The sequence below is a fragment of the Martes martes genome, assembly GCF_963455335.1.
Source record: "Martes martes genome assembly, chromosome: 5".
Lineage (NCBI taxonomy): Eukaryota > Metazoa > Chordata > Mammalia > Carnivora > Mustelidae > Martes > Martes martes.
The window spans coordinates 101,141,848-101,154,210 of NC_137892.1; the positions used below are offsets into that span (position 1 = coordinate 101,141,848).

The 12,363-nt window shown below is 57.3% G+C and overlaps 1 protein-coding gene across 1 annotated transcript; it reads right to left on the bottom strand.

Annotated features, from left to right (window-relative positions):
• Window positions 1–181: 181 nt before the first annotated feature.
• On the bottom strand, window positions 182–10,387 carry PRR7 (proline rich 7, synaptic). Its single transcript, XM_080804199.1, has 3 exons — window positions 10,162–10,387; window positions 950–1,602; window positions 182–745 (listed from the first exon to the last, which is right to left on the bottom strand). The coding sequence occupies exons 2-3, from the start codon at window positions 1,359–1,361 to the stop codon at window positions 348–350; spliced, it is 810 nt and encodes a 269-aa protein (XP_080660325.1). The 5' UTR covers window positions 1,362–1,602; window positions 10,162–10,387; the 3' UTR covers window positions 182–347.
• Between the last annotated feature and the right edge of the window lie 1,976 nt (window positions 10,388–12,363).

Genomic DNA, 12,363 nt, shown 5'->3' on the forward strand with positions numbered 1-12,363 from the left:
ACCTTGATCTGATGGGCAGGAAAATTAGAGTCTGGGGCTCCCAAGGGAACCAGCCTATGAACTTAGGCTCCGAACCCTCGGGCCAGTTTGTAGCCAAAAGGTGCCTTCAGGTTATGTCCCACCAAGGCCCAGGCACGCCTGGCTACCAGAACCTTGGGCGCAAGCAGTGGGTGTCCCCTCCGCTTGTACCAAACCAGATCACACACCTTTATTTTCCTCAAAATGTAACAAACGGGGTAAGAAATCCCTCCCTCCCCACCCCCCCGCAGTCCAAGGGAAGCATTTAAAAAGCCCCGCAGTCAGGCCACAAGTCCGCGCGGGTGGGGCCCGGAACGCCGGGCGCCCTTCTATACGGCTGTAGTCCTCCCGAACAAGGGGATGGAGACCGGCAGACGCCAAGCTCCATGCTCCAGCGGCTCGCGGCTGCTGAGCTCGGAGTCGGTCCAGCTGGGGAAGACCCGGCGGCCACGGTCCGCTTGCAGACAGAGTGCAGGGCAGGGTGGCGCGGGCCGTGGAGCGCTGGGCAGGTGCAGCGCCGACGTGTAACCCCGGTCCAGGAAGAGCGGCTTGTAGCTGGGTGGTGGCTGCTCCTGTTTCTCCGAGCTATCTCGGCGGCTCAGAAAGGGTGTGACGATCTTGCGGTAGAGGCCGCGCGTGTCCGTGAGCACCTCACTGTAGGGCGGCGGCGGCTCGGCCATCAGCACCGCCTCTTCATAGCACGGTGGCTTGGACATGTCCGATTCCGCTGCAGAGTAGGAAGCGGTCCGAAGGGTGAGGCCCCCGATCCCCCGACCGAGGCCTTGGCCAGCTGCCAACCCCAGGCCCAGCCCGCTTCCTCCAAGGTACCCAGAGAGGCTGTCCAGTGGAAGCCTCACTGGTCAGCAGTAACCCCGCCCACCCTTTGTGGCCCGCGTTGCACCCCCACCCCCTGGGGGAGGTCTGGACTTACCTTGGCGTGGGTAGCTCCAAGGCCTCGGCGGCACCGCTAGGTGCGCCGGCGGCGGGTGCGGAAGCGCGTGGTGGTGTGCGTGCGGGTGTGCGTGTGGCTGCGCCGGCCCGTGGTGCAGCAGAGGGTGGACGTGCACGTGCTGATGCGCGTGCGCCGGCGCCTCGAGGCGGCCGCGCTGCGGTGGTGGCGGCGGTGCCAAGCCTGGGGGGCTTCCAGCCAGGCTGCCCTCGAGCTCCAGGGGTTCCAGCTCGAGGGCGCGCAGGTTCTGCTCACGTAGTCGCTCCTCCTGTCGCCGTTTGAGGCGGCGGCGCAGGAAGCTGCAGAAGCAGCAGAGTAAGACGATGAGACCCCAGATGAGCCAGAAACCGGCGAAGCACGTGAGGAACGTGTAAGTGCCCTGGGACATAACCATGGCGGCGGCGGGGCGGCGGGTCCTCGGCTGCTTCACTGGACACTGGGCTCCTCTGCGTGGCCCCGGGCCCGCGCCACGCTCCCAGGCGCCGCCAGCGTCACTCGGGGACCTGCGGCCGGGGGCTGCCCGCGGCGGGGCTCAAGTCGTGCGCGCGCCGGCGGGGGACAGCAGCAGCGGCGCCCGCTCCTTCCCATGGCGCCGGTGGGCGCGCGGGCTGGCCTCACCCGGGGCCGCGCGGGACCTGTAGGACAGACACAGGGCGCGGTGAAGGCGCGCTGCAGTCCCGTACGACTTCCCTGCCTGCGCCCGTGCCCTGCGCAGTTCCGGGGAAGCCTCCTCTGCGGGAACCCCCGCACTCCCCGGGGGGGCGCTGACGTCATCGAGGAGGATGACGTCACACATCGAGGTTTCCCCGGTAGGGTTTTCCCGGATCTGAGACTCGGCCACCGCTGCCGCTGCCGCGCTAGGAGACTCCAGGCGCACCAGCAGAGGGCGTGCGAAAGCCAGACTCAGCCTCAGTGGGCGCGCGAGGTTCGCCACTCCAGAGGGTACCACAGTTTGGAAAGGGTTTCAGAGGCCCGTGGATAGACCCCCGGGGCGCAGAGGAGGCGTTTCGGCGGGCGGCCCACCTCCTACAGCCCCACAGTCCGCCACTGACGCCCAGCTTCAGCCCAGTGCGTACGCCTTGCAGCCCCTGGCACTCTAGGCCTTGTACCCCCTCCTACCCCTGGCCACCCAGAGCATGGAACATCCAGGCTCGCACTGCGGGCTCCTGGCTGTCGCCGCTCTCGTAGAGGGGGCTCAGGCAGGGTCGTTCCTGATGTTACTGCGTGTCACAGGCCTGCCTTTGCACCGCCAGGCGTGGGCCGTTCCTTCTTTTCCTTTCCTCTAGGCGCCTCCGCCTGTCACATCCCAGCTCCCAGCTCCGTTTCCCCACCCTCCTACCAATTCGCAGCCCCACTTGGCCCTACCCTCCTAGCTCCTGTGCTTCGTATCGCTTCCCCTCAATTCCTTTCTGCAGAGGGTAGGAAAAGTAGTTTGTTTGCTTACTGTATCACCTGGTCTCTCATCACTCCAGATGGGCACGTCTAGTTCTGCCTCCTCCTCTCCACAGCCAGGGTTTAGAGGGGAACCTTGCATCCTAAGAGGTATGTAGGAGGGAACCCTGACTGCGGAGTGATGGGTGGCAGGCGACTGTTCACCACCCCTGCAGAACAGAAGTGTGCCCTTCTTGAATGCCTTCTAACTATCCAGGGCTTTCACATACAACCCTTTGGGGTAACTATAGTTATTCCTATTTTACAGATGAGGGAGGGGGGAAGCAATTAAGTATGTAAATGGCAGATGGCAGTGCCTTAATTTGAACCCGAGCCTGGCCACAAAACCCTAACCAGTGGTGGGAGAGTACTGCTGCTTGAGCTACTCTGTGGGTCTCTTCCAGGAGCCCCATGGACCCCCCTCCCTTCATCAGCATGTCCAACACACACACACACACATTTAGCTCTGAGGGCCATGGTGGGCCTGAGCCCTAAGCAGGGGTCTCCACATCAAGCTGTCTCAGACTGTTCTGGTAACAGGCTGGGAGGAAGCCAGACCAGGGGCCACCCCACACTTCTCCCCAGATGTCTCCTGTCTGATTCTGTGGCTGCCTTGTGCCATGTGCCACTTGGTCCCCGTGCCAGTCCATTTCTCCTGGGCCTGTGTTCCAGAACAGACAATGACAAGAACAATAGCTCCACCCGCCCCCTCCACAACCCTGCCATGAAGCTGCCATGGCGACGCAGCCCGGATGAAAACACGATGCTGCCAGTCACTGGGAGTTAATTAAATCTGTTGTTCTCCTTTTCCTGAGCCCACAGGAATTTTCAGGAATGCTCTGAGGAAGCTGGCACTGACTAGAGGGCCCCTTGGCCTGCACGGCAGGAACAGCTCCAGGTCAGAAAAGGTACTTCTGGGGCTGGAGGTGATGGAGTTCAGCTGAATTAGAAATAGAAATACCTGCCAAGAACTGTCTACTGCATGTCAGGCCTTGTTCTAGACCCTTTCCATTCAGAATCTCATGTGATATGTAATGCCACCTGCTCAGTGGGGGCCCATTTGACAGATGAGGAGATAGGATCTTACAGAGAAACGACCTGCCCCAGGTCCCATAGCTAATAAGGGGAGAAGCTAGGATTTAGCCTGAGTCTGAGTCCAGAGTCTGTCAAGATACCTTCCCTTATGTGGCCACTGGGGTGTAGATGAAGAGCCCGGTGCATGTGAGCACTTGGTATGTGAAGACTTGGCAGCCACGGAGACACTGGGCCAGCCGGCTAACTTGTAGGCAAAACGCACCTTCCTGTTCCTTCCCAGCAAGACCCTGGTGCTTCTGGCCACCAGCCCTCAGCTCAAGAGTAGGAAAAGGCTATAGGGTGCAGAAACAGGGTGGCAGCTCCAAAGTTAACAGGGAACAAAGGGAAGACCACCCTTTGTGGAATGCTCCTAGTGGGAGCATTAGGGTGTGTGGCTGCAGGCCACATCCAGGACCCCCTAGGTGCCAGTGTGGCTCATCAGCCGGGAGGCAGGACCCACTGGCATATTTTACAGATTAGGCGGCTGCAGGTCCGAGAGAGGAAGGCTCTCTGATGTCACACTGGTACCAATACCCAATTTGAGTGGTCAGGGGTTTGATGCTAAACACTCCCTCCTGGGCTACTTCACTCCATGGTGCTCTGGCAGGCCCAGAGGGCATGAATCCAGCCCGAGGCCTCCCACCTGCCTTTGTCTAGCCCACAGGAGTTGCTCAGTACATCTCATCTAATCCACAGTTTGTGCTCAATACATAAACATCAAAAGAGTCATTCAGACCTTTCCAGAGGCTCTTCCTGACAGGCCAGGCTTCTCTAAGCTTCCTCCATGCTCTGTGCATGCTCCTGCCTATCTAGGGAGCCCTTCTGTGCAGACCCCACCTGAAGCCTCTTACTCACAGCCACAACTTCCCCATCCCCTCCAGACTGTCCAGAGCCAATGCTGCACTTGTCCAGCTCCAACTGTGTGCTAGGGGTGGTGCCTTCTGATGGACTCATTCTTAAGCCTGCCATTTTATGATTGGTCTCTTCGTTCTCTTTCCTTACCTTCTTGCAGCTTATTTGAATATTTTTTAGGATTCCATCTTGATTTATTTGTAGAATTTGTGAGTGTATTGCCGTGTATGGTTTTTTTTTTCCTTTTTTTAAAGATTTTATTTATTTGACAGAGAGAGACAGCAAGAGAGGGAGCACAAGCAGGGGCAGAGCAAGAGAGAGAAGCAGGCTTCCCACTGAGCTGGGAGCCCAACACAGGGCTCTATCACAGGACCCTGGGATCATGACCTAAGCCCAAGGCAGACACTTAATGACTGAGCCACCCAGGCGCCCCTCTGTATGGTTTTCTTAGGCCACACACACTGGGAGTATAGCGGGAGGACAAAAATGAGATACTAGGGGATGAGTGTCTTAAGCCCTATGATGCTAGTCTCCTTGTCAGTGACCATGGTGAAAACTGACCTAGTTCATGCCAAGGATTTGGAGATGCCCAACAACATGAGTGTGGATGATAGCGTCTTCTGAGCTGCGGATACAGAGATGTGTATGTCCTTACGGTACTCTGCCTGAAGGCCGGACATCACAAATCATTCTCAGGCATCCTACAAACTAGTTAGCATTCCATTTGACAGATGAGAGCACTTGGCTCCCAGGGACTCAGTGGTACCCAAGGTCACACAGATTTCTTATTCTGGGGCCTGACACACTGCTGGGGATACCTACCACCTTGTTCCTCTGCATGAAGAACCCCACCACTCCAGTCTTAGACCCCAAAGATCTGTTAAATCCTTTATCTCAGTAAACGGCCCCCCATCCACTCCATCCACTAAATCCTGGTCTTTTGCAGGGTGCCTGGGTGGTTCAGTCAGTTAGGCATCCAACTCTCAATTTTGGTTCATGTCATATCTCAGGGTCTGAGACTGAGCCCTGCATCAGGCTCTGTGCTCAGTGCAGAGTCTGCTTGAGAGTCCCTCTCTCCCTCTACCCCTCCCCCTGGTCATGTTCCCTCTCTCTCTAAAATAAAAAAAAAAAATCTTAAAAAAAAAAAGTAAATCCTGTTCTTTTTACGCACAGTGCACTGTGCCTTCGTCTGTCTACTTCCTTTGGTCTCCCAGTCACTGCCTTGGCCAAGCCACCATCATCTCTCACCTGGGCCCCTGTTGCCATGCTTGCCACTGCTCTCTCTACTTCCATGCTGTGCCCCTGCCCAGCCTACCCACTTTCCATGTCGCCCATTTCCCCCAGGCCCTCTCCTGCCTGAGCCCTCTGGCAACTCCCCACCACTTCAGGAGGCAGACCAGCTCTTTAAGACAGTTTAGATGGGTGCCTCTCAATCTTGAATGAGCATGAGAGCCATAGGGAGGGCTTGTTAAAACAGAGTGTTGGGCTCTGCTCCCAGTGTTTGGTTCAGTAGGTCAGGGTTGGACCCGAGAGTTTGCATTTCTAACAAATTCCCAGCAGGTACTAATGTTGTGGTCCAGAGAGCACACTTTAAGAACTGACCTAGATCATGGCTTCTGGGATGAGTTCCTGCCAAGGCATCTGCAGCCTCACCTCTCAGTGCCCTTCCCTCTGCAAACAGCCCATGTTCCCATCCTAGCTGCTTAGAGTCCTGCTTTCTTCCCCCGAGGGGCCTGCGACACAGCCTCAAAGCTCTTGCCCCCACATTTCTCACCTTCATGGCCTCACTGTAACTTTGCTGGACAAGTCAGCTCCAGGCCACCTCACTCCCCGGGTTGGATGAGAAGCCCAGGGATAGGGCAGTGTGCTCTGGCTGCCTGTGTGCAACTCCAGAGGTGGCGTCTGTCTTGTCATCTGGCATGTAGCCGCTCCAACACCACTTGTTGGGGTGACTGGATGACGCCCAGTTCCCTGTTTGGTCTTTTAGCCGTAGGACAGGGAGCACCTCAGAAGCTGGGTCTGCAACCCACTCACTCCTGGGAAAGGTCAGCCATTTACCAGAAAGTCACTAACAGAGATGCCATCACCCAGCTCTTGGCCCTCGCAAGCCAGTTTACAAATGAGATGAGGATCCCTGTATCCATGTGAACAAGAGGAAACTGGAAGCCTATGTCAGGGGCTCTGGAGTGGACGGAGGGAATCCCAGACAGGAGGGCTCTGGGTCATAACGTTCCCCAGATATAAGGCCAGAGCTGCTGGTCAAGTGAAGGGACAGGGACTCAGACTAGGAGACAGCAGAGGGAGGGCAAATGTGGGGTACAGAGTGAGGATGGGATGGGAGAAGTTACTGCTAACCTGTCCTGCATGCCCAGCACATGCCAGGCCCACTGCTGGCCTCTTCACATTCACGATCTCAGGGACACCCAGGGGGTGGCTGCTGCCATCCCAATTCTCCAGAAAAGGAGCTGGGGCCAGTTCAGGCCCACACAGGCAGGTGGTTGTGATGCCCAGGTGACTGCAAAGCTCCCTGTCCTGGCAGGAAGGGCATTTCAGGCAGGGCCTGATGACAATTTTATACTCCTCCCACACCATAACACGTGAACTGAGGCCAAAGAGAGAGGACTGCCGCCACAGTCAGCCAGGCATAGAGCTGACCAGAGCCACATTCCAGCTCGGCCAAGGTACTGGCTTGGCACCCTTGCCTATAGGTAACACCTCTGTGACCCCACCCTGGCACTGGGCCTGGAACCCAGAGCTTGGAAACTGCAAACAGGACAACAGAGACTGAGGTCACAGAGAGCTTGTAGGCAGAGAGGCCCTATGTGGCTCAGTGTCTACTGTACCCACATCAGTCCTTCCAAGGGAGTTAGCCACACCTCAGGGGCTGGGGGGAGATGAGGATGCCCTCTTCTGAGAGGCAGCATGTGTAACACACAGGGCACTGAAGGGACAGCCTAGGGCTCAAATCCTGCTTCTGCCTTGATCAGGCTGTGTGGCCCCATCCCACTTGTTCCCACTCCTGGGCTGAAGTTTCTTTGCCTATAAGACAGGGATGATGTGATCGGCCTAGCACTGCCAAGGGAGGAGCAAAACTGCTGAAGGAAGTGAAAATCCTTCAAGACTGGTGTACACAGCTGCACGTGACAAACCAAATGCCAGCACTTTGCAGCCTCAAGAGGCTCAAATATGGAAACCAGCCCATGGTCTACATCTACACAAGCCTAGGAGTGGCCCAGTAAAAACTGCCATCGCCTTTCCACAGACCAGAGGTCACCACCTTCTGACTCTCAGGCTGGACACAGATCATGGGCATGTTTTTTGGGCCCACGATCAATTTTTTAAAATATTCTGATCGGTTGCCAAATTTAAAACCCCCGAGATTTTACATAAAAGTCTGGATTTTTGGTTCATCTTGAAAATTATCTGGTCATTCCAAGTCCACATTCTCACAGAGTGACATAGACTGTAGCTGAGTAGCTCCCTGGCCCACCTCATTCCATTGCTCCCTGGGCCCTAGATGCACTTGGGTTTCCAGTCCCTGAACTAGAGTGAGCACCCACAGCAGCTAGCACTACACAGACCCATCATTGCTGAATTCGACCACAGCCAAGGCTGCAAGCTGATCAGGCCACAGAGCCCCAAAACCAAGAACTAGGGCCTTGGGGGTTTCCCAGGTAACTGAAGTAGCCCTCCCTGCTCAGGTTCACCCAGAGAGAAAATGGAGGAAGGGAGCCAGCCCAGCAGCATCACAGTCCCATAGAGCATCTGGGTGAGCAAGAATCTAGCTGATCTTGCTGGAAGAAGGAAAGGTGTGCTAAGGCTGGAAAGACATGGGAATTTCCTCACTGGAAGAATATGAAAGAAAGCTAAGGCTGCTCCTCTAGAAGGCCCTCCCGTCCTTTTCTGCCTGGGTCACAAGAGATGGTGTGTGGCAGGCAGAGAGCAGCTGTGCCAACAGAAAAGCTTCACTGAAAACCTAGCTCCACCACTTACTGATTGTGACCTTGGGGCAATTACTTTACCTCTCTGAGCCTCCAGAGTCTACATCTCTAAAATGGGGATAATAAACTTACCTTGTACAACCGTTGAAAGGATTAAGCGATAATGGATGCAGAACACTCAACACAAGTCTCACACAGAGCAGGGACAGAATGAAAGGAGCGGGTGAATAATTCCAAAGGCATTCCTGCCTGCAGGAGGGAGACTCAGGACTGACGCAGGGCAACACCCATCTAAGGGCATCTTATGCCAAGGCCTCAAATGCCTAGGATGATGGTCATCTCTGGTGCCCAGGACACTTTCCTGGATGGGAGAGGAAACCCAAGGAGGGTTGTGGTCACTGGGATGTTGAGTGCAAGGTCTGCTATTGGAGGCGGGCGTCTGCTGAGTCAGGTCTGGGAGAGCTGGCAGGACCATTTCTCTCCCCAGCACCCTGCCACTGCCGGCTGGGGGAGGTTGGGAGAGAAGCCAGAGGTCATTTCCTCTGACTCAGCAGCCATTCTCTTCCCAGAGGAGCTCCCCTGGAGGACAGAGCATCTCCATGTGGCACTGGCCTGCCTGCCAGCCAACCTGCATGCCACCCAGTACAGTCTGGGCTTTGTGCTCAGACAAGAAAGGGACACTTGTGATCCAGACAATGGGCCGGGGCGCTCCCATTGGCCTGAGCTTCATCTTCCCTGGGTCAGCAATGTCCTTTCCTCTGCTGCTGCCCACTCTGCTCCCACCACTCCCAGGAGAATGGTGGCTTGGAACACGGAGCAGAAACCCACAACCGGCCCTAGCCACGGTCTGGCATATGCCCTGGCCATGAGGAGGAGGATGTGAGCTTCTTTCTTCTCCCCCGGTAAGGAACATCGCCTCTGTGGCACCCAACTCGGGTCAGGCTATTTCGCCGGCGAGAGGTGGTGGAGGTGGTGGAGGTGCTGGGGGTGCTGGAGCGCAGACGCCGGACCCAGCCTCCAAGCCTCCTCCTCCCGAGGCAGGCCCAGGGGCTGGGCCGCCCCCACGTTTGCAGCCACCCCAGGAGCCCTGCTGCGACGACTGCAGCCACGTGGGAGCCAGCTCGTGCCCACGGGGCCGCTCACCCCCCACCCCCATCTTCGACGAGCTGTGGAGGCAGGCACACCCAGACTGGCGAAGTTACCCCCATCGCTCCAGGGGGAGTCACCGCACCCCCTCTCCCCCTGCGCCCCTAAGCTGCGGCCCCGTTTGGGGTGGGGGAGGGGTGGGAGGGGGCGTCGCCGCCCCGCAGCCGCGTTGCCGGGGAGCGCAACCCCGTTGCTGTGGCAACCGTTTCCAAGCGAACCGGTGGCGGCTCGCGCCCAGCTTTGGCTCCCTCGCTCACTGGCGCCCTCCCTCTCTCTCCCTCCCTCCCTCCCTCCCTACCTCCGGAGTGGGCTGGGGGAGGGGCTGGCCGGGGCGGGGGTCCGGGGCGGCGACCCAGGGCCAGAGCGCGGAGCTGCCTGCGGGGAGGGGCTCAGCCCGGGATCATCTTCCTCCCGCGCTCCGGGCCCGCCCGGCCTGCCGCCGCCGCGGTACTCACGGGCCCAGGCATCCTCCTCGAGCTCGTCCTCCTGGCTCGGGGCGAGTGGCGCGGGCCCCGCGGACAGAGCCCCCGGCCGTGGGGGAGGCGGCGGCGGCACCGGGGAGCTGGCTGTGGCACGAAGGCGGCTGCGAGCGCTGGGCTGGAGCCGTGGGGCGCGCGCACGGGCGCGTACACGGCGCGTACCAGCCCGGCGTGCGCGCGCGCGCGGCAGCCGACAGAGGGCCCCCACCCCCAGCCACTCGCCGCCGAGGAGGCTGTCCTGGGAACCGGAGGCGGAGGACCTGGCACCCACCTGCCGCGTGGAGACTCGCACGCGGGGCTCCGGGCTCACCCTGCACAGGGAAAGCACGCGCCACGCCGCACAGCTCTTGGCAACAGGCTGTCCGGAACGGGGCGCACGCAGGCAGACGGGGTGTACACAGTCGACTGAGCACACAGAATGCTCAAGCCAAACAGCCGAGGTCAAGGAGACACACACACACTCACTCACTCACTCACTCACTCACTCACTTCAACCCGGAAAACACACACACGTCCACGCCCTGGCCAAGAGGTCAAGGACCCTAACACACACACACACACACACACACACACACACACTTCAACCCGGAAAACACACACACGTCCACACCCGGCCAAGAGGTCAAGGACCCTGACACACACACACACACACACACACTTCAACCCGGAAAACACACAAACGTCCACGCCCCGGCCACATCCTGAGAGACACTGCACACATGCGCTGGGCAAGGGTTGGAGCAGGCAGGCCCCCCAGTGTCGTTCCAGCTTACCAATACACTGTCCCCTCCCAACTCACAGCCCCTCCCAGTGTGTCCCCAGTGAACATACATCACCACACGTCTACTAAAAAGTGGCATAGGATAGAACACAGCCCTGGTCTTCATGGACCCCATTCATCCCCAAGGAATAGTGGTGAGGCCTAGTAAGGGCCCCACTGTTTAGGGGGAGTCTAAACCTGGAGGTTCATCAGTCTCTCTTAATTGGGTTGTTTCCGGTCCAACTTCTCTGTCACACTTATGGTGATCTTCCAAAAACACCCTCCACCATCATATCAGTTAGGACATTTTGATTTGCAAGTGACAGAACCCCAAAACAACTAGGTTTGAGCCCAGAGGTGTTGGACTCATCTAACTGAAAAGTCCAGAGGTAGATTTTAGCTGTGATTACAATCGGTCCCAGGTGTCCCAACAATGGTATCAGACATGTAACTGTTCTCTCCACTCTGCATTCTTCTGTTTGTATCATTCTTGAAAATTCCCAGGTGGTGGCAAGAATGACCCCACGGCTCTTGGTGTATATCCTGCCACCCAACCCCAGAACCCCAATTCTTTCCCAATAGTTCTAGCAAGCCCCCCAAAAGACTCTTTTTGGCTTAGTGTCCATTGGTGAACGAATCCAGTTGGTCATGCCTAGGTGAGGGGATATATGTTCAGCCACCCAGTACCCATTTCCTTTTCTTTGGGTATAAGCACCCTATTTCATCAGGGGGACTGACTGCATACCATGGGTGCCATCAGGCTGGGCCTTTGAACCCCAGGGTCTTTCTCTCTGAGTGCACAGTGAGATTTCCAGCTGGGCCTCTTGGGCTCCTTGGGTTTGCAGTCCAGCTCAACAATGCAGACATGGACATGGCTGTTACATCTTGCTTCTGGGGATCATATCCTGATGAGAATGGGGTCTGTGACTAAGACCCTGGGGTGCCCCAGTCCTGGTTCTTCATGTTCCCCCATATCCTTTTAACACTCTGTTAGTTGGAGGACCGTTCTGTCACTTGCAACCAAAGATCTCTAACAGCCTCACCTGGGTCACACACTCTAGGTGTCTAAGTATGCAGGGGGTGCAAACCCAGCCCCATCGAAACCACATGGACTAAGGAGGTTTCCCAAAGTAAACATGGGGTGCTTTTTGTACATCCTAGGCAGACTTCCCAACACAACCAGCTGAAATCCTCTAGGGCTGCTCCTGCCTTCTAGATGAGGCCCCACATCCTCAATATGGCTTTCAGAGCCCTGCATGGTGCTCACAGACTTTGGCTCCAGTTGCTTCCTTTACCCATCCATAACCACCCACTCCATCTCAAGCCATCCTAAGCCACTGGAGGTCCTAGACCATCCATATGGCTCCTCCAACCAGGTACATCTGGTTCTGTGTCCTGGAGGGCACCAATTCTGAGACTTTTGTTCCAAGAGGCCTCCCTGCTTGGTGTTGACCCCCAGCCCCAGCCACTTAGCATTCCCAGCCCTGCCAGCTCTAGAACCATCTCTGCCACAGTGCCAATCACTCTGGGTCTTAAATTGTTCCCATTTCCACCTCCCTACCAGGCTGAGCTCCAAACTGGTGGGGCCCTTGTCTCCATCTGGGTCCCCAGCTCCCACCACAGAGCTGGACTCACTGTGCCAAGAGCTTTAAGGTGAGTTGAACTGTAGCCAACAAGTTCCCTGGATGCCTCTCTAGCCCAAGGGGGGAGCTT

Bases quoted from the DNA above. Each gene is read 5' to 3' on its own strand.
- PRR7 (XM_080804199.1), bottom strand. From the start codon at position 1,361: ATGGTTATGTCCCAGGGCACTTACACGTTCCTCACGTGCTTCGCCGGT. The intron at 746-949 runs GTAAGTCCAGAC...CCTACTCTGCAG, and splicing joins TTGGAGCTACCCACGCCAAG to CGGAATCGGACATGTCCAAG.